This window comes from Bos taurus, chromosome 24 (genome assembly GCF_002263795.3).
Source record: "Bos taurus isolate L1 Dominette 01449 registration number 42190680 breed Hereford chromosome 24, ARS-UCD2.0, whole genome shotgun sequence".
In the NCBI taxonomy this organism is placed as follows: Eukaryota; Metazoa; Chordata; class Mammalia; order Artiodactyla; family Bovidae; genus Bos; species Bos taurus.
The window spans coordinates 34,770,621-34,793,012 of NC_037351.1; the positions used below are offsets into that span (position 1 = coordinate 34,770,621).

At 39.4% G+C, this 22,392-nt stretch overlaps 1 protein-coding gene across 15 annotated transcripts in view; it reads right to left on the reverse strand.

Moving 5' to 3' along the window:
- The window catches only part of GREB1L (GREB1 like retinoic acid receptor coactivator), a 244,054-nt gene that overhangs the window by 95,765 nt on the left and 125,897 nt on the right, over positions 1-22,392 (reverse strand). For 14 of the 15 annotated variants that reach the window (XM_024984515.2, XM_024984514.2, XM_024984517.2 and 11 more), the window contains 3 exons: positions 14,077-14,236; positions 13,669-13,866; positions 1,965-2,141 (listed from right to left, as the gene is read on the reverse strand). In XM_024984515.2, the coding sequence (XP_024840283.1) occupies positions 1,965-2,141; positions 13,669-13,866; positions 14,077-14,233 (532 nt within the window). In that variant the 5' untranslated portion in view covers positions 14,234-14,236. The remainder of the gene's footprint in view (positions 1-1,964; positions 2,142-13,668; positions 13,867-14,076; positions 14,237-22,392) is intronic. The other variant, XM_024984516.2, reaches the window with a different exon arrangement.

The following is a 22,392-nucleotide window of genomic DNA, read 5'->3' on the forward strand; positions in this document are numbered from 1 at the left end:
CACAAATAATACATGAAAGACAAACACAAAAAATAAATAAAACATTTTTAATCCTACAGTACAGCATCTTGAAAAAGTGCAATAGTACTGTACTGATACTGTACTATTGCACTGTATTATATAAAATATTGTATGTATTGCTGGCATCCAGGGGCTGGCATCCAGTGAACAGGCAAGAAGAGTTACTGACTAGAGGAGGGAGAAGATGTGGGAGATGGTAGAGCTGAAGGACTGTCAGCAATAGGAGACGGAGGGCGAGCTGCAATTTCACTCACACCTTACATGACTGTACATGCAAATATACATTCACATCTTTGAAAGCCTGAAACTTGAAGGTTTGTATGTAGTGGCCTTAATACATATGTATACATTCACACATGTATACACACAAACACATGCACACACAATCGAATATTACTCGGTCATAAAAAAGAATGAAATTCTGCCATCTATAACAACATCGATGACCTTAGAGGGTATTATGCTTAGTGAAATAGGACAGATAGAAAGAAAAAAAAAACTGTATGATGTCACTTATCTGTGAATCCAAAAATAATACAAATGAATGATACAGCAAAACAAAAAGACTCACAGGTACAGAAAACTAGCGCTTATCCGTGGATAAAGGGAAGGAGGGGCACGATAGGTGTAAGGGATTAACAGACTCAAACTGCTAATATAAAATAGGTAAGCAACACGGATATATATTTCAGCACAGGGAATTATACCCATTATCCTGTAATAATTTTTAATGGAGTACAATCTGTAAAAATACTGAATCACTTGAATCAGTGATACTTCATGCCGTTCATTTGAAACTAATATAATATTGAAAATGAACTATACTTCAACTTTAAAAATAACAATTAAAAAGTAAATCCACTTTTGTTATTTTCCATGATGTAGAGAAGCTATGTTGTGAAAAAAGGACCAGATTTAAAGTAACACTAGAAAGTAAAAAAATTCTGAGATAAAAGTTACACATCTTACATCATAGATATATTCCTATATATCTTGGTTGAACTAATGCTAAATATAAAATGAGAACCACATCAATAAAGTATAATTAGAAATAATGGATGGTACAGAATAGGTATCAATAACTTACAAAGTAGATAATCCACAGTTGAATAATTGAGAGTTGATTTTATATCAGGTCCAGATCAATGACTCTATAGAGAGTGAATCCTATTTTATTTCACAAAATAATTATTTTTGATAAATTGCATGGCATTCTTTAATGCCTGGTTTTTAAAATCTCTTCGTTAAGATGAATATTTTGAGAGTTAATAAAAAAGTGAAAGTTAACTTGTGAGAAGTTACTAAATGACAGCATATTAAAAAGTAGAGACATTACTTTGCCAACAAAGGTCCATACAGTCAAAGCTGTGGTTTTTCCAGTAGTCATGTACAGATGTGAAATTTGGACCATAAAGAAGGCTGATCGCTGAAGAATTGATGCTTTTGAACTGTGGTGCTGGAAGACACTCTTGAGAGTCCCTTGGACTGCAAGGAGATCAAACCAGTCGATCCGAATGGAAATCTACCCTGAATATTCACTGGAAGGACTGATGCTCAAGCTGAAGCTCCAATACTTTGGCCATCTGATGCGAAGAGCCAACTCATTAGAAAAGACCCTGATGCTGGGAAAGATTGAAGGTAGGAGGAGAAGAGGATGAGATGGTTGGATGGCATCACTGATTTAATGGACATGAGTTTAAGCCAACTCCAGGAGATGGTCAAGGACAGGGAAGGTTGGCACACCGTAGTCCATGAGGTTGCAAAGAGTTGGACATGACTGAGCGACTCAACAACAACTAAATGAAAAAATGTTTCTTACTTAAACTAAACTATATAATCTGCAGCTAATTCTGTGATTTTTAAAAATTCTGTGATAATTTAAAATAAACTCTTATTTTAATTCCTTTATCTCAGAAGGAACTGTGCAGGTATGAAGTACTCACCTAAAAGTGCATTTTTCCCATGATCATCTGGTAGGAATCGCTTGTCTACAGCACACACTAGGATGTGTTCAGGAAGGTTGGGAGACTTGGCCCCCACCAGGAGAAATCCTGCTGGGATGTCAATCTGTTCCATACACAGAGATACCAAACGCAAATCTTTTCCTGCTTGACAAAAACCTAGAAACCAATAAAAAAAAAAAAGAAAAAAGGACACAGTGGAATGTTTAGAGAGGTTATAACTCCACATCACCCATCTAGAGAGTAGATTTGCCTGTCAGAATCACTATGAAGGACTAAATTTAAAGTTCATATGCAAAGTGAAAGAAAATGAAGTCACTCAGTCGTGTCCGACTCTTTGCGACCCTATGGACTAGCCTACCAGGCTCCTCCATCCATGGAATTTTCCAGGCAAGGATACTGGAGTGGGTTGCCATTTCCTTCTCCAGGATTGAACCCCAGTCTCCCACATTGTAGGAAGATGCTTTACCATCTGAGCCACCAGGGAAGTCTCAAACACACATCTACCACATGTGTTCTTCTGAGCAGAGATAAAAAGATGCTCATGCTCAGTTGCTTCAGTGTCCAAATCTTTTCAACCCCATGGTCTGTAGCCCGCCAGGTTCCTCCGTTCATGGGATTTCCCAGGAAAGATTACTGGAGTGGGTTGCCATTCCCTCCTCCAGGGGATCTTTCCGATCCAGGGATCGAACCCGTGTCTCCTGCATTGCAGGCAGATTCTTTATCCACTGAGCCACCAGGGAAGCCCAAAAACTTACTAAAATGAGATATTTCCAACCGTTTTAGCCAACACTGATGACTTTATATTTTCTGATCCACAAATAAGGAAATGATAAATATACAGGAAACTGACAAACATGTAATTTTATGTGCACATAATACAGTATTCTTAGTTTCAATGCAAATTCACTTCTCTAAGTCAGATTGATCACAGAACAAATGTCTTCTATTTCACAGAGGAAGAGACTGAAGCTCAGAGTTTAGTGAATCATAAATGAATGGATCAGAACCAGAACTCAGAACTGTTTAGGTTATTTTCACTAGATGAGACATCATAAGAAATGAAAAAACCTTACATAACTGCTTTGTAACCATAAATTATTACCTTAATTCATTAGTTCATCATTTACTAAAAATGATTTGCGGATTTCCCTGGTGGTCCAGCGGTTAGGAATCTGCCTGCCAATGCAGGGGATGTGGTTTCAATCCCTGGTCTGGCAAGAGTCCACATGCCACAGAACAACTAAGCCCACGCACCACAACTACTGAGCCCATGAGCTACAAGTACTGAAGCCCACGCATCTAGAGTCTGCTCTCCACAACAAGAGACACCATTGCAATAAGAAGCCTGCCCAATATAAGGAAGAGCAGCCCTCTCTTGCTGCACCTAGAGAAAGCCTGCACACAGCAACAAAGACCCAGCACAGACAAAAATAAAGAAATAAAGTTAAAATAAAAGGATTTTCAACAAGTGCTGTCTTTGGCTTGGGGATAGAGCTGAACAGAATGTGTCATCCTCTAAGAACTCACTTGTAGTCAACTGCAAGGATGTATAAGGAACTGGCAATTACAAAACAATATAACAGAGGACAGCTATGCTCTGCTACAAAGCACCAATCTCCACGTCTTCTGGGAAATGATCCTCCCAACGCTCTAGTTATGGGATTCCCCTGGACAGCTGTGATATTCCAGACTGAGCTGGAGCTGGCGCCTGGTCCAAGCTGGGCCACTGGAACATCCCACCTTTCTGGCCATAGTTGGGCACCTGACAGAAAACTGGACAATGGAGGATGGATGGCTAATTCCCACACACAACCCTGGGGAGAGTGCCATCATCGCCCAAAACACAGTGGGCCAGAACCATGCAGGCTCTCCCAGAATCAACGTATATTATATTATGATGCTAGCCAAATGCCAACAAAAACTGAATGCCATCAGTGAGTATATGAGAAATAAATCAAAACAACAACCAAATACGGTATGAAGCTATGGTGCATAGGAATCTACTATATGGTTTGGATCATTAAACCTCAAAAGCAGACATGATAAAATTAGAAAAAAGCCAGGAAACCAGAGGCTAGAATGATAAAGACAATGGGGTTCAACTATTTCAAGCTTGTAGATTCTCTATTAAAACTAAAAACTCAAAGGTAACTTCCAGTGTTCACAGTTTGAGAAAAATAATATCTAATGTTATTGTGACTTCTTTAACAATTTGAATGAATTTGTATTTTATTATTCACAATATCATTTGTATTTATTTGAATAATCTTTTATATATGGGGTCATATTATTTATTCAGTTTACAAACTTTTTTTTTCCTATAGATGCATAGAGCCCTTTAAAGAATCTGCTGTCTCCACCTCCATTAAGGGACAAAACTCTCAGGTTTGAAAGTTGGGAGTTGATGATATGATATGAAAGGCAGTTACAATTTATGGAGCACTTAACATAAGCCAGGTGGAGTGTTAAGCAGTTCAGAGACTTTCTTATTTAACCCTCTCAACAATTCTAGCTAGGTATGACTATATCCCTTTCATACATGGAGAAATTGAGGCTCAGAGAGGTGAGAGTGTTTGTCCAAGCTTACATAATGAGTCCCATAATGTCCAGTGATGTAAGACATGGAAAGTTTGCTATATAAAAACAGGCATAAAATGTATTAGTCAACTTGGGGGGAAAAAAAAAAGCACTAAGAATAGTTATACTCCAGAGCCAAAACCATGAGGGGTTAACACAAATGTCTCTACCAAATTCTAAAATCCTAACCCAAGAAGGCTAAAAATAGAGACTTCCTGGAGGTCAGGTTAAACTAGAACACTGTGATTCTGTTGCTAAGGCACTGGTTCAGTCCCTGGTGGGGGAACTAGGATCCCACATGCTGTGCAGCCAAAAAAAACTCCTAAAAGGAGCAGTAAATTTCTTAATCAAAGGAATTATTCATTAATGTATAGACAGCAAATCTATCCCTAGTAGGTAGCACCATTATTACAACTTTCTCCAAAGGGCAAAACATAAACACCTTCCCAAAGGATGTAGATAATTCAGTGATGAGAGGTTTACGATTACTGATTGATGGAAACAGATTGCTTGAGGAGATTTCTCTGTCACTAAGAAGTAGTACTACAAACTTTATGAACTTACAGTCACTCCGTATTAGAAAAAATACACAAGTCAGTACCAATCTGTACCAATTTGCAAATTATTAAAAAGCAAGGACATCACTTTGCTGACAAAGGTCCATATACTCAAAGCTATGGTTTTCCAATAGTCACATACGGATGTGAGAATTGGACTATAAAGAAGGCTGAGTACCAAAGAATCGATACTTTCAAATTGTGGTGCTGGAGAAGACTTCTGAGAGTCACTTGGATAGCAGGGAGATCAAACCAGTCAATCCTAAAGGAAATCAATCCTGAATATTCATTGGAAAAACTGATGCTGAAGCTAAAGCTCCAATACTTTGTCCACCTGATGCAAAGAGCCAACTCATTGGAAAAGACCCTGATGCTGGAAAAGATTGAAGGCAAAAGGAGAAGGTGGTGTCAGAGGATGAGATGATTAGATACTATCACCAACTCAATGAACATGAATTTGAGCAAATTCCAGAGATAGTGGAGGACAGGGAAGCCTAGGGTGCTGCAGTCAGAGTCGGACATGACTTAGTGACTGAACAACAAGACTTTTAGAACATCAGAGCTATCTGGACTCTCAAGGTCATCTGATACAGGATTTTCCAAAGGGGAGTTATAAAAGTCCTGGGGATTCATAAAGGTTCTCCATGATACTGGAGAACTATACATGAAACTAAAATATATAACATTACCAATTTCTAAAACCTAATAATTATTCTAATATTCTACCTTTAAAGCAAAATGTTCTAAGGACATTCTATGTTATACATGTAGGGATAGTGGAAATCAGATGAGCGAACTCAGCACTCACTGGATTGAAGCCCATATCAATGTGTGGTTTTGGTTATCACACAGTTTAAGATTGATTTTTATTATCAGTCACATGTATTGATATGTTGCTTAATACATACCCATAATAGGCTAGTGGTTAATAATGGGAAGCTTTAGGGAACATAGATTGTGTTTGATGGACACAGTCATTTTACAAATGTGCCTAAGGTACTCTTTGCTAGATATGAAAGTTAGAGTCAACCTCATCCTCACTTATCAAATTATATAAAATGCACCGATATGCTCCTAGGGCACCAAAAAAAAAAAAAAAGGCAGTGTTAAGGTAAAATTTTAGTGATTATAATCCAATTCGGGGCTTCCCCAGTAGCTCAGTGGTAAAGAATCCCTCTACTAATGCAGGAGATGAGGGTTCAACCCCTTGGTCGAGAAGATCCCCTGGAGAAGGAAATGGCAACCCACTTCAGTATTCTTGCCTGGGAAATCCCATGGACAGAGGAGCCCAGCAGGCTACAGTCCCTGGGGTTGCAAAGAGTCAGACAAGACTTGGTAACTAAACAACGACAACAATCCAATTTGGCTTTTTGTGTAAGAAAGAAAAGCCTACTTCTTTCAGCAGCATATTATTTGCAGACAAATTCTGCAAATAGCAGTCTGAAACTCTTTCCTCACATTGAGCAAAAATTATAAAAATAAATTAGTACATCCTGGTAGCTTAACTGGTAAAGAATCCGCCTGCAATGCAGGAGACCCTGGTTTGATTTCCTGGGTCAGGAAGATCTGCTGGAGAAGGGATAGACAGCCCACTCCAGTATTCTTGGGCTTCCCTGGTGGCTCAGATGGTAAAGAATCTGCCCACAATGCGGGAGACCTGGGTTCAATCCCTGAGTTGGGAAGATCCCCTGAAGAAGGGAATGGCTACCCACTCCAGTATTCTAGCCTGGAGAATCCCATGGACAGATAAGCCTGGCAGGCTACAGTCTATGGGGTCCCAAAGAGTTGGACATGACTGAGCAAATTTCACTTTTAATCCTAAAATGTAAAAATTCCAAAGTTTGGGTAATAAAAGTGGATCTTGCCTCTTTTTGATGCTGGGAAACATATAAATACACTTGGCTCCCCTCCTTTGCCACTCCCCCTACCTGTCGGAAAAAGGTTTAACATTTTATTTTTGAATTTGTCAACAAAATATACTTTTCCTTACACAACCAGTTTAAAGTAAGTTAAACAGTAATTGCTACATGCTCAGTCATATCCAACTATTTATAAACCCATGGACTATAGCCCACCAGGCTCCTCTGTCCATAGAATTTTCCAGGCAAGGATACTGGAGCACAATGCCATTTCCTCTTCCAGGGGGATCTTTCCAACCCAGGAATCAAATGTACATCTCCTGTGTCTTGTGCACTGCAGGCGGATTCTTTACCTGCTGAGCCTTCAGGAAAGCCCTAAACAGCAACTAAAGGATAAAATGTAGACAGTTTTTTCTCATGCATGAATAATATCAAAGAGTGATTAGTATATTGATCTAAAATAAGTATTTTCTACTTAAAATTGATTCTTTATCACATGCTATACAGTGACAGAATTAGTTTTTAAATTCCTAAGGGGTCCAAAAATTATATACTACTATAAGAGAGATTTGTGAGTCAAAGATTGGGAAACACTAATCTATCCCTATCTCTTTAGTTTGTAGATGAGGAAACTGGGACCCATAAAGGTTAAGAAAACAGTCCAAAGTCAAATTCCCAGCAACCCAAGAAGTTGAGACCCAGATCTCTTGACTCCAGGTTAGAGAGTTAACGTCACTCTGACCACAGAATAAAGGTTACTCTGACCACGAGACCTTCCCCGGTCTGACGTAGGACACTCTCCTATGGCTTCTCCATTGCCTACCTTTGCTGAGTCATCACCTAGTTTTCTAGGCTGAATCCTTAGGGGCACTTGTCACAGCAGTCCCTGCCAGCCATGGCTCTGTCAGCATCCACCTGTCTCACACCTATTGAAAGTGAATGTGTAGCTCAGTCGTGCCCAATTCTCTGGGACACCACGGCCTGTAGCCCACTAGCCTCTTCTGTCCATGGGAATTCTCCAGGCAAGAATACTGGAGTGAGTAGCCATTCCCCTTTCCAGGGAATCTTCCCCACTCAGGGATCAATCCAGGGGTCTCCCGCATTGCAGGCAAATTCTTTACTGTTTGAGCCACCAGGGAAGCCCTGGTGAATCCTCAAAATTCAGTTTTGCAAGTCACATAGGTGTCCGTTTCTAATGAGCTTTCTCAAAGCAATATATTGAAGCCAAAGGGAGATTAAGGGGGAGAAGTACAATTTTAGTTTGGGGCTAAACAGGAATAGAGTAGAGAAGACACAGTTCGCGTGCAAAATATCTGAAGAAAGCAGAATTTGCTCTGGAAGAAAGATGATTTCAACGTGATGTCTGTGGTATAAGGAAAACTACACAGTCCACTCAAAGTAAGAAGCACTAATAGCTTTCAGCACTTTAGCCTATAAAGGTTTTCCCATTTATGATATGAGGACACCTAGAGGTGAAAAGTTATAATTATTAAACAATGACTGGATTCTAGGAGAAAAATTTTTCTCATAGGAGGAAGCAAACCTCTTCCTTTTAAATTTTTTTTTTTTTCCCAAAAAGTGTCTGTGGGTTTCCTTGGTGGTCCAGTGGTTAAGAATCTACTTTGCATTGCAGGGGATACCAGTTCGATCCCCGGTCAGGGAAGATCCCACATGTCAAGGGGCAGCTAAGCCTGTGAGCCACAACTGCTGAGCCCTCGCCCCCTAGAGTCTGTGATCCACAAGAGAAGTCACAGCAATGAGAAGCCCACACACCACAACGAGAGAGTGGCCCCTGCTCACCACAATAAAGTCCACATGAAGCAACAAGGACTCAGCACAGCCAAAAATTTAAAATAATGAGTAAAAATTAAAAATAAACAATTGCTTGTTACAGGGAAAAGAGAAAATTCCCTCTTTTGTGTTAAAAAAACAAAAACTCATGATGATGGCAGCCTATAAAAGGGGCACAAGAACCAACTGAAATTGCTACCAAGGGCTAAAACTGGAAAAAGCTAAACAAGAAAATAAAATAGTATTGGATTATAACCCCCAAATAAAATAAATATTCATGAATGAATATAAACAGATGACTGTGTAAATTAATAAATGAGGGAAAAGAGACAAACCTCCATGCAGTAGAATTCCAAATAATTTATGTAGTTACTCTGCCCTCAAGGATGTGGAGGCATAACTTGCCATTCCTTAAAAAGCGTAGGCTGAGTGTAGGAACTTTCTTCGACAGTAAGGGGGGTGGGTGCAGCAGGGATGGGATACTCATGGGGGATGGAGATAACACTATCTCAGCCAGGTGATCGAGGTCAACGTCACCACCCATAAATCATCTGAAAGTATGTGTCCTTGATACAGTAAGATGAAAATGACACTTTATCTCTGTGATCGTTCCTCACCAAACCCATATATAACCCCAGTCTCATCAGGAGAAAAATATCAAATTCCAATAGAAGATCTAGAATACACCTGATCTATAATCTCTGAAACTATCAATCATCAAAAACAGAGGAAGTCTGAGGAACTGTCACAGCCAAGAGGAGCCTAAGGAGACACAACAGCTACATCTAATGTATTAATAGTACCCCAGACCGGTTCTATTGATCAACCTAGACAGCATACTAAAAAGCAGAGACATTACTTTGCCAACAAAGGTCCATCTAGTCAAAGCTATGGTTTTTCCAGTAGCTCACATCCATGGATGTGAGAGTTCACCATAAAGAAAGCTGAGCACCAAAGAATTGATGGTTTTGAACTGTGGTGTTGGAGAAGACTCTTGAGAGTCCCGTGGACTGCAAGGAGAGCCAACCAGTCCATCCTACAGGAAATCAGTCCTGAATATTCATTGGAAGGACTGATGCTGAAGCTGAAACTCCAATACTTTGGCCACCTGATGTGAAGAACCGACTTATTTGAAAAGACCCTGATGCTGGCTTCCCTGGTGGCTCAGACGGTAAAGCATCTGCCTGCAATGCGGGAGACCCGGGTTCGATTCCTGGGTCAGGAAGATCCCCTGGAGAAGGAGATGGCAGTCCACTCCAGCACTCTTGCCTGGAAAATCCCATGGACAAAGGAGCCTGATAGGCTACAGTCCATGGGGTCGCAAAGAGTCGGACACGACTGAGCAACTTCACTTTGATGCTGGGAAAGATTGACGGCGGGAGGGAGTAGAAGGGGATGACAGAGGATGAGATGGTTGGATGGCATCACTGACTCGATGGATATGAGTGTGAGTAAACTCCAGGAGTTGGTGATGGACAGGGAGGCCTGGCATGCTGCAGTCCATGGGGTCAAAAAGAATGGGACACAACTGAGCAACTAAACTAAATTGAACTGAAGACCAGTTCTGGATATTCCCTGGTGGCTCAAATGGTAAAGAGCCTGCTTGTAATATAGGAGACCAGGGTTTGATCCTTGGGTTGGGAAGATCCCCTGGAGAAAGAAATGGCTCCCCACTCTAGTCTTTTTGTCTGGAGAATCCCATGGACAGAGGAGCCTTGCAGGCTACGGTCCAGGGGGTTGCAAAGAGTCAGACATGACTGAGCTACCACTTTCAGATGGGTTCTGGAACAGAAAGAGGACATCAGGTAGAAACTAAAGAACCCAAATAAACTATGGACTTTAGTCAGCACTAAAATTACTAATAATGTAACATGGTCACAATAGGGCAAACTGTGGGGATATACAGAAACTCTGTACTGTTTTCTCAATTTTTCTGTAAATCTAAAGCTGTCCTTAAAAAAAATAAAGTCTAATAAGGAACAGATCTGTGGTTGCCAAGGAGCGGAGGAGTAACGTTGGGAGTTGGGGTTAGCAGGTGCAAACTAGCATATAGAGAATGGATAAACAGCATCCTACTGTAGAGCACAGGGAACTATATTCAATATCCTGTGATACATCATAATGGAAAAGAATACAAAAAAGAATGTGTATATATGTATAACTGAATCACTTTGCTGTACAGCAGAAAGTAACACAACATTGTAAATGAACTATACTTAATTTTTTTTAAGTTCAATTTTTAAATGTCCTACTTTGTCTTTCGGCCTTTCAGTTAATCACCAACACAAGACTATGCTGCTAAGTCACTTCAGTCGTGTCCGACTCTGTGCAGCCCACCAGGCTCCCCGTCCCTGGGATTCTCCAGGCAAGAATACTGGAGTGGGTTGCCATTTCCTTCTCCAATGCATGAAAGTGAACAGTGAAAGTGAAGTCACTCAGTCGTGTCTGACTCCTAGGGACCCCATGGACTGCAGCCCACCAGGCTCCTCCATCCATGGGATTTTCCAGGCAAGAGTACTGGAGTGGGGTGCCATCGCCTTCTCCACACAGACCATAGGCAATTTAATTAAGAGGAAACAGGGGAGGAAAAGAAGGCAAGGGTGAGTCCAGGGAAAGAGTCAGGAAGAAAGAAATCAACCCAAAGCCAGAAAAGGTTGCAAAATCAAAGAAAAGTTCCTGAGTTTACTTCATAGTTATTTTGAGAAGACGCTCACAAGAGTCTGGACTGTTTCCTACAAATCTTCATTCTTGGGACTCAGATCAGCTAATTATATACAAAATATATCATCAGGTACCCCCAATTAAGAAAAATATATATTATGCAAAGAGCAATATTTAATATAGCTTTTTTAAAAAAAAAGATTGAAAATAAGCTCTGTAAAGAAGTAGCTAAAGAATCTACGAAATGTGATTCTATTTCAAGACTTATAGGATCCAAATATCTGGTATAGCAGATAGCTCTATTTCTTCACTATTTGAAATATGTCAGAATATTAATATAATAAATATTGTTGTTCAATCACTCAGTCGTGTTCAACTCTTTGTGACCCCATGAACTGCAGCATGCCAGGCTTCCCTGTCCTTGGCCATCTCCCAGAGTTTGCTCAAATTCATGTCCATTGAGTCAGTGATGCCATCCAACCATAATCTCAATTAAAATGTCAATTAAAATGGAGAAACCTTAATACTCCCCTCTAGGGTAATTTTAAATTTCATCTGGACTAATCCTGAAAAAAAGATAGGATTTTTCTTTTAGAAGCCACTAGATGATCTGGGGGAAAGTACCCTAAGGATGGTGTATGCCTGATTACTGTACACAAGGAAAGAAAGATATGGAATGCGGCACAAATATAACAATTTCTTGGACACACTTGCCCCCAGTTTCATTTTCTGAAATACTGACAGGCTGCCTTAAAACCAAGACTCTTGCAGCAAATGATTTTAATTTTAAAGGAGTCCTAGTACAGAGCACTTCTTTGTAAACCTCATCTGCATTTTTCTTAAGAAAACAGCCAAGGTTTTCACTTCACAGAACCAGGATTTGCATTCTCCAATTATCTCCAACTTGAAGGTTACAGAGTAATCTAAGTGGGGGAGGGGAAAGTTTGCTGAAACAGCTGTAAACACAAACTCAAGTAATCAAAGCCTATTTGGAGGCTTAAAATTTGGTGGCCCTTTACCCCTTTAGACAATCAACTGCTTCCCAGTGGGGTAGAAACCTACCAATAATTTACATAAGAAATTAGCAACCAAAATTTACATCTGAATGGCAAACCCCAGAAGCCCATCAGGTGTTAAGTATCTGCTTATCTAAATTGCCTCTAAAAATAGCTTTACCTTCCTGTGAGTCTTAGGTAAATAGAAGATTTCCCATGAAGGGAAGCTGGTCTGCTGACACAAACCCAGGCACTATATTGCCCTATTCCACTGTCAATTTCATTAGGAAAATGTCAGGGCTGTTCTGCCTTTGAGTGAGAGGACTCTTAGAACTGCCTTAAATGAACCACACTGAAAGAGCTGTGGACCAACTATAAACTATCAAGAGCTTGTGCTCAGCCATGTCCAAACTCTACAGCCCCATGGACTGTAGCCCACCAGGTGCTCTGTCCAGGGAATTTTCCAGTCAAGAATATTGGAGTCAGTTGCCATTTCCTTCTCCAGGGGATCTTCCCCACCCAGGGGTCAAACCCACGTCTCTTGCATCTCCTGCATTGGCAGGTGGATTCTTTACCACGATCAGATTATGAACTAATTAGAAATCAGACTGGGATAGCCAGGAAGCAGGACCATATACCATTAATGGAGGGAAGAGAATATAATTTGTTATGTGACCAAAAACATGAAATACTGAAAATGTTTAAGTAAGATTTTCTTTTTTAAAAGTGTGGTTAAAAGCCTTTGTAGAAGAGGAGGCTGACAAGATAAGTAAAATGGGATGATAAAAACATGTTCATTTTAATCTTCTATTGATAACAGTATACTGGATGAATGTTCAAAATACATGGAAAAGGTAAATATTAAAACACATGATATCTCTGTTGTTGTTTTAAGAGTGAAACAGAAAGAAGTAGAGAGATCACTTTGGAGCAGCATTCTTGCAGGAAGTTCGTGAGGCATTGAAAAAGTCCTGAGCTAGGCCTAGGCTTGTCTTTGCCACACACCATGTCAGAGAAGTCATTCAATGGCTGTGTCTCTCAGTCTCTAGATCTATAAGATGGGGTGATAATGCTTGGCTTTCTTAATAGACACGTGCTATGAAGTCACAGGCAATAATGTGAGTGAAAGCATGATTACTCCTCATTCCTTTCTATGGTGGTTTCCAGCCTTAAGCACCCAATCAATTATTAGAAACTAGCCAGACAATATTAAAGGAACTGAAAAATAAAAAAGGAAACTCACCGTCTGTAGTGCAAGAGCCTTCAGGGGCAGGTTTCTGTGAATAGGGAATTGGTGGGCTATTTGAATCTGACATATCTTCATCATCTTCGTCATCTTCCATTTCATTTACTGTGAGGTTGTTAGAAAAATCCAGGCTGCCATTTTGGGTGTATCGGTGTACCAAGTCTTTATCCAGATCCTCCACCTTGGGTTTTACATCTGGGAAAGCAAATAAATCATAGCTAATTTAATAAAAAGATGCATATGGGGAGATAACCAAAAGAAAAATCCATAGTTCTGAAAAGATATCTGAGGACAGGGAGACAGGCATTGGCTAACATTTAACCCACATATTTCAGAGATCCCCAGATCTAGAATTCCCACTTCTTTTAAAAGGCATGTAGAAATGTGTGGGATTGAGAAACTTACCTGCAGAGGAGAAAGGATGCTGGTCAGGATCCAGGTACAGCTGGGAAAAAATTGGTCGTGGTACCACATTACTACATCTCAGAGAGGCTTCAATGGAGTTGTGGAGAGCTTCTTCAAATCGAGCAGATTTCAGTTGCCCAGCATATGAATTCCCCATGGTCTATACCACCCCCACAAAGGAAAAGAAAAAGGAGAAAGTTGACATTAGTAGAGGGTTATATGTATGCAAAGTACACACAGAGCTGATATAAACTATACCCACATATCCTTTACAATAGAAACTATATGAACTATACATTTCTTGAGATAACTTATCAGTTTATCTATTCTACACTTTTGCTTCTTGTCTTCAGAGTCCAAAGGGGCTTTCAAAAAGTCCCTTTAAGGGATCTTGTGTCTAAGGATCAAACCACAATAAGTGCTTTAAGCGAAGTTTCTCCAACTAGTAAATCAAGATTGACCTGTCAATCATGAAACCCAGCACGGTGACAAGGGGGCCACACCTTGTCCTTAAACTGGTGAGTGGTGGGCTGCCATAACCCCAAGGAACACTATCAGTGGTTTCAGAGGAAATATCAAATTACTTCTCTCTCTACTAAGATTTTATTACCCTAGGAGGATTCTTCTCTGAAAAAGAAAAAAAATAAATAAATGAAAGCTTTGTGATAATATATTTAATTGGTGAATTCCTAAAAGCAAGATTTGAGTCTTAAAATTCAAAGAACTCATTCATGTATCATTAGTATTTATTTGAAAAACAATGCTGTTTCTTTTGCTTAGTTTGAATCACCGTCTTATTTGGGACCTCAGGAAAGCACAGAATAAGAAGTTTTGATGCAATCACCTTTAGTTCTCATTGATAGTTACAAAAATTTCCATATATCTTAATAATAACTAATTTATTGGGTGCTAATTATTAGCTATGCTAATGATTGTTCAAGGACCCCAAGACCCTTTCTGGGTTCCATGAGGTCAAAAGTCTTTTCAAACCATTATTAGGATATTATTTGCCTTTTTCATTCTCATTCTCTCAAGCATTTACAGTGGAACTTTCTAGAGGCTATTTCATGAGTGACACCACAACAGATTGAAGGCAGAAGCTGACAGACTACTCTTTCTATTAACTTTTTTTGGGGGAAATACATTTATTTTCCATGTATAATGGGTTTATTGTTAACTTTTAAAATTATTAAGTATTATGAAATTTTCTTAGTTTTAATTTCTAATAAATATAATACACATAAACAAAACTCATTTAAGAGTGTAAAGAGGTAATGAGATGAAAAGCCTGAGAACTGTTGGGCTAGAGGATATACCAGGCACTTCCTAAAAATTATTTTAACTCTCAGTATTCTGAAGTAGGGCTTCCCACGTGATGCTTGTGGTAAAGAATCCATCTGCCAATGCAGGAGACGCAAGATATGTGTGTCTGATCCCTGGGTTGGAAAGCTCACTAGAGGAGGAAAGTGCAAAGCACTCCAGTATCCTTGCCTGGGAAATCCCATGTACAGAGGAGCTTGGTGGGGCTAGAGTCCATGGGGTAGCAAAGAGTTGGACATGACTGAGCAATTAAGCACACACATATATATCAAATAATTATACTGTATACCTAAAACTAATGCAATGTTACATATCAACTATATCTCAATAAAACTGGAAAAAATAAATTACTAAGCTTTTTTATGATAAGTACATGTGCCAAAGTATACATATAATACTCAATCAAAAGTTGTAAGTTGAAGAAAATCAACAAAGCCTCTCAAATGAAATTTTCCTGAAATACTAAGGTTTTTTTTAAGGTTTAAGGAGTAGTATTATGATATTCTTAAAGAATTAAGTTTACATATTTTAGAATTAAAACATGAAATTTTAATTTCATGTTTTTTATTTTCTGAAACAATTTGAAGACAGGATTCAAACAGGAAGTACTAAAATATATGAAACAGGTAATCAAAAACCAAGGTTTTGTTCAAACTTGTAAAACCCTACCAGAACAAGTATAAACATTCAATTTTTCTACAGCAACTTATTTTTCAACAGAACCACACACAATCAAAACAGAGTGGAGGTTGCAAGAGAAATATACCATGTCACTCGTATATGCTTCTAAGTCAAAATCCAATGGCCATTTGACCTTTATTCCTCACTGAAGGGAGAAAAATATGAGGAACTAGCATGGTTACTCATGGGATTTCTTACTGCAAAAAACAATAGAATAACTTCAAAGATGGACCTTTAGCCTTTCTCCAGAGCACCAAATGCCTGAAAATCTTGCCTCTTCTTAATCTGTTACCTGCTCAACAAGTTATCTTCCTTTCATCATTGAAAACCTACATTCTCCAAGGGACCTTTTTGGTTGAATAAAGAAGTACTCAACTATACATGGAAGATTACATAATCTTAATCCCTTCAATTTATACATGGTTTAAGGAGTAATATGATAGATATGGCAAATAAATATTGTGCTGGTTAAACTATTAAATCAATATAAACAGGGGTGATCCAGTTTCACCATCATAGAAGATACACAGAATATAGAAGCATAACCCTGTGAAATGCTCAGATGAAGACAACAGTAAGTTCCCATAGAACAGCCTTGGGAGAGCAAAAAGAAGGGGCTGACTATTCCAGATGAAAACATAACCAGGCAGTTTTAAAAATGATAATTATAAGGTGAAGAATGACAAAATTGACCCCAAACTTCTTCGATGCTGAGTGTCAAGTTCTTCATTGACAGTTCAGTGCTACCCAAAGAAGGGCAGAGGTCAAAAGAAGAATTTTTAGTGCAACGTGTTCTTAATATCTTGGAGAAGAAAATGGCAACCCACTCCAGTATTCTTGTCTGGAAAATCCCATGGACAGAGGAGCCTGGTGGGCTAGAAGTCATGGAGTTGTAAAGACTCAGACACGACTGAGCAAATGAGCGTTCTTAATATCATATGCTGTACATAATATTTAGGGTCACTGAAATCACTGGCCTTATCCACCTAGATTACTGAATCCCTTCCTCTGAATCTCAAAGAGCCCCCAGGCATAACATCCCACTGAAAGTGAAGAAGTTGTAGTCACTTCAGTTATGTCCGACTCTTTGCAACCCCATGGACTGTAGCCCACCAGGCTCCTCTGTCCATGGAATTCTCCAGGCAAGAATGCTGGAGTGGGTAGCCATTCCCTTCTCCAGGGGATTGTCCCAACCCAGGGATCCAACATGGGTCTCCCACATTGCAGGCAGATTCTTTACTGTCTGAGACATCAGGGAAGCCTGACATCCCACTGAAAGTCAGTGTGAATAAATCTAACTTCAGGTCAGAAAATGGAGAAATGCTTTTTAGAATCAGTTGTTAAATGAAATACAACAAGAACAGACTGTGACTCCTGTACAAAGGCACATATGTTATGTCTCTGGCCATCATTGTCTGTGAGACTGCACTATATTGCTTTCCCATGTTTCCTTTTATTGTTGTGAAATTACACAGGGAAAACTATATTAATTGTCTTGGCATAGCACCACAGACCTCTGAGACGCGAATAGGCACTCTTGGGGTAATCTCTAAAAAAGGTACAGTACCCTATACGAGCTCTTTCAACACCATAATTAATTGCTGAAAATGCAAGTGGGATCAAGTGCAAACCACCAGGACAGTGTAGTTTGGTGTCTTTCTACTCTTCCTTTACCCCTTCTCTACAGAAGGACAGGGGCTTCCCATGTCCGAAAGTGGTAAAGAATCTGCCTGCCAATCAGGAGACACAGGTTCAATCCCTGGGTCGGGAAGATCCCCTGGAGAAGGAAATGGCAACCACGCCAGTATTCTTGCCTGGGAAATCCCATGGACAGAGGAGACTGGTGGGTTACAGTCCATGGGGTGGCAAAGAGTCGGACACGAGTGAAGTAACTAAGCATCATGCACGTCATTGTTAGCGTCACAGGGAATGGTCATAGTGGTGGTCGTGGTGGTGATGGCAGTAGCAGTAATTGTCATCACTGTCATTGTCAAGAAATCTGAAAGGAAACATTCTTTGTCAAACCACGATGATAACAGTAACATAGGGGAACTCAGTAACCGCCAGGAAAATACAATTACTGCCTCCATTTTTAGGAGAACCAAGGTCTAGAGAAGTTCAGGAACTTGCCCAAGGTCATACTATGAGGAAAAGGCCAAGACAGGAGCGGAATCTAATCAGTTTGTCTACGGCAGCGGACGTCTTAGGTTATCTAATCATGTATGCCATTCTGTAGTTAAAACACCTACAATAATGACCCAATTGGGAAAAATGCATATTATGTAAACGCCTACTAAATTGTGAAGCCAAGCCAAAATAAATAAATAAAAATCAAGGAAAAGGAGCTTTGTTTGCTGATTTTTCCTTGTCTACCCATCTGCTCAGATGCTCATTCATGTCCAACTCTTTGCAACCTTATAGACCATAGCCCACCAGGCTCCTCTGCCCATGGAATCCTTCAGGCAACAGTACTGGAGTTGTGTGCCATTTCCTCCTGCAGGGAATCTTCCCAACCCAAGGATCGAACCTGAGTCTCTTATGGCTCCTGCACTGGCCGGTGGATTTTTTTTAACAATGGTGTATCTACATATTCGGGGGCTGCAATGCGAGTTTTAATGTCGGATACCCGACAGTCACAAAGACAAGCACCAATTTAAAAAATTGAAACAAAATAAAAACACCACCTCTCCTCTCAATGAACAAACCCAAACCTCACTGTAAATGTTAGATGAAAGATATGAACAGAGAGTAAAGTACTTCACAAAGAATAACAGAATTGCCCTCGGTTGTCTTTAGGAGTTTGATTCTAGGACTCTGGTGGACAGATCAGTATCCGCCGATGCCTGAGTCCCTTACATAAAAAGACTGGTACAGCCTTCTGAACCAATGATCAAGTTTAGTATCACTTCTTTTAGTATCAAAAGTGAGGCAATGAGACCCTGTGGGCCTCCCCATGGGAAGCAGCATGAAGCATACACAAACCACCTAGGACTTATTCCTGCCAAAGGGGGTAAGGAATGTAGTCAAACTCTAGAGCTAACTTCCATTTATGGGGTGAAGGACTAAGTTAAATGAAACCACACGGAAACAAGCAGATTCAGAAAGAGGGACAAGTAGACAGAGCAGTACTCCAGTTTCTGAGAGGAGCAAGGTTATCCAGTTTGTAAGTGATGGAACTAGAATTCAGATTTTGACTCAAAAGCATGTTTGTTTGTTTTTTCCCTGCTAAACCAAGCTATTTGAAGTAGGAAAAAAATGTGAGTGAAAATGATACATTCTGTTTGTGTATACTTGTTTTTGATTCGAATTTTTTTTAGGCACAATTCATTGACTGTGTGCCAGGCATAGTACTAAATGCTATGCTATGCTAAGTCACTTCAGTCGTGTCTGACTCTGTGCGACCCCATAGACAGCAGCCCACTAGGCTCCCCCCTCCCTGGGATTCTCCAGGCAAGAACACTGGACTGGGTTGCCATTTCCTTCTCCAATGCATGAAAGTGAAAAGTGAAAGTAGAGTCGCTCAGTCGTGTCTGACTCTTAGCGACCCCATGGATTGCAGCCTAACAGGCTCCTCTATCCATGGGATTTTCCAAGCAAGAGTACTGGAGTACTAAATAGACAGCTTCAAATAACTTATGAGTTGTTACTTATCTTTTTCTCTATAGATGTTGTCACCTACTTTCCAAAGTTTAACAATCATCCACCCAGCCAGACAGCATTTATAAAAATCCTACTGTTCAAGTAGTTAAGCACATAGGGTCTGGAGTCACATGGCCTTAATTCAAATCCTACACCCACTACCCTGTATGATACTGGGCAAGTTACTTAATCTCTCATCTGTAAAATGGGGCAATACAATCAGTATCATAGATTTCTATGAGAATATACAAGATTTTATGTTTTTAGTATAGTGCCTGGCACAAAATAAATGTGCAGAAAATTTTAGAAGTACTATGTAGTGTTTTCTTTTTTTTGGTAAGCTTGGTGCTACGTTGAGGATACTAAGAAAAGTTGAGATGTATCTCCTTGTATATTTTGGAGGCAGTGTTCTAGCAACAAATGACCACCAATGTAAAACTTCCCAAAACCGGTATTTGGTAATATATACAATTCACTTATTGGGACTTCCCTCGTGGTTCAGACGGTAAAGCATCTGCCTACAATCCGGGAGATCTGGGTTCAAACCCTGGGTCGGGAAGATCTCCTGGAGAAGGAAATGGCAACCCACTCCAGTATTCTTGCCTGGAAAATCCGATGGACGGAGGAGCCTGGTAAGCTACAGTCCATGGGGTCACAAAGAGTCGGACGTGACTGAGTGACTTCACTTCCACAATTCACTTATTAAACTTTACAATCATATATACATATCATTACTGCCTCTTACAGCTATCAGATTCTTTGGCTTTGTATAAAAAAATTCTTATTTAAGGCATTGCTGTTTAATGCCTGTTAACACACCCTTGCTCTGTTAAACATATTCCCTGATAAGAGAGATACTATGTGATCATTGAACCAAGAAACCAAACATGGTTCTTGCAAGTTCTCAAAAAGTCTAAAATTAAAAATTAAAAACAAGCATATAGTTACAGTTCTTTTATGCTCTTTTCTCATTTTATGTATTCTTTTAAATTGAAATTTGTTGCTCTAATATCTGTCTGACTTTCCCATTAAACTGCAACCACTTGGGGCAAAACTTTGTGTTTACAACTGGAGTTGAATTTAAACAAAAAAGAATATATTGAGCTTTTTTGCGTCTTACTCAATTATACAGTAAACAAGTTTGAAGAGATATTATGTCTTGTCAAGCACATTCCAAAAAAGGCACAAAATTTATGATGCATTCAAAACAAAAGTGTTCTATTTCATTTTTAGTCATTCTCCTTGCTGAAAATCTTTAGAAAATGCAAACAAATTAAAAGACAAAATTTCGAGCCTCCTTTAATAGTTCTGTACATTTAAACCTGGGTGACTCTCCTTGGACAGTTTCTGAAGCCAAAAGTATTTTAAGTACTGAAATAAAAACCTAGCCCTAGTTACTTTATTCTAAGATTAACTGTTTTTAACTAATATACTTAGGGATATGTAATATGTGCTGAATTGCCATAGAAATGCTTATTGTTATATGTGAACTAATTTCAAAATGATTATATAAGAGCTGTCATAATTAAAAGATAAGGCATAATGCTATCTTTTCCTTTCTGACAGGGAGTTACATGTTACTACTGGAAATTTTTACTTCTTCCTCGGAATACCAGAAATTCTTCTGTAAAATAAACACATCTCGTCAAGACCCTCTGGAACTAGTATAATTACCAGAGGCAATTGCTGTGTCAGATCAAAGAAACAAAACAATAATAGGCAGCGTGTGACCTCTACCATGTCGCCAGAGACCAATTTTTCAACAGGCAGAAGAGTCAGTAATCCAGAACAGAAAACATTAAATAACCAGAAATGCTTCCAAAGTGTGGCTTAGCACATCCATCAAGGCTGCCACATTCAGAGAGTTCTGAGTCTCTGTGGTTTCTGAGGACAAACTTCTGGGGATTTATCACAACAGTCATTAAAATCTGCATAAAGCACCAGAGGCAAAAACCAATTTCCCAAATGCAGAGTAGAATTTCAAAAGATATTACAATAATTTTCCAAATGTCATGGGATGCTTTAACCAGTAGAGTGGGAAGAACACATATGGTTCAATAATTTCCATATAACATTCACCTAATTTTTCTTTATTTACCTGCCCCTATTCTGTTTGGAAAGCAGGCAAAGAACATTAGCCCGATAAATATAATTAGTAAGAACACCTTAAAGACTTCTGCAGGTTTTTCGTTTTGTTTTGGTAATACTGGGTCACTAAATCCAAAACCAGGGCTTTGGTCTCCTTTGTAATGTATGTAGTTGACTGATAAGAATCATAAGGGTACAGAGGGGTAAAGAAATTCCCATTCATATAATGATAGAAAGAAATACATTTAAAATGCACTTTTAAAAAGCACCACGAATAAAACTGTGCCTTAGTAAAGCAAAATCTGATTGATTTTCTTAGCTGCTACTGCAACATCTTCCTTCAAAATCAGATGTGAATGAGGGACTGAACACACACGTATCTGAACTGTTTAACTTGCAAGCACTCATTCTGCTGGTGATTTAGAGACTAATAAAAGAAGGGCTTAGCATAAAGGAAAAGCACTGGATATGCAAAGCCACTGTGAACATTCAGTTCTTGCATGGATGCGTTACTCTTGCTTCCTTCTTCTTTCCACTGTCATTTGCCCTATCTTTCCATCTTCTTATCGTATTAACATTGTTAATTCT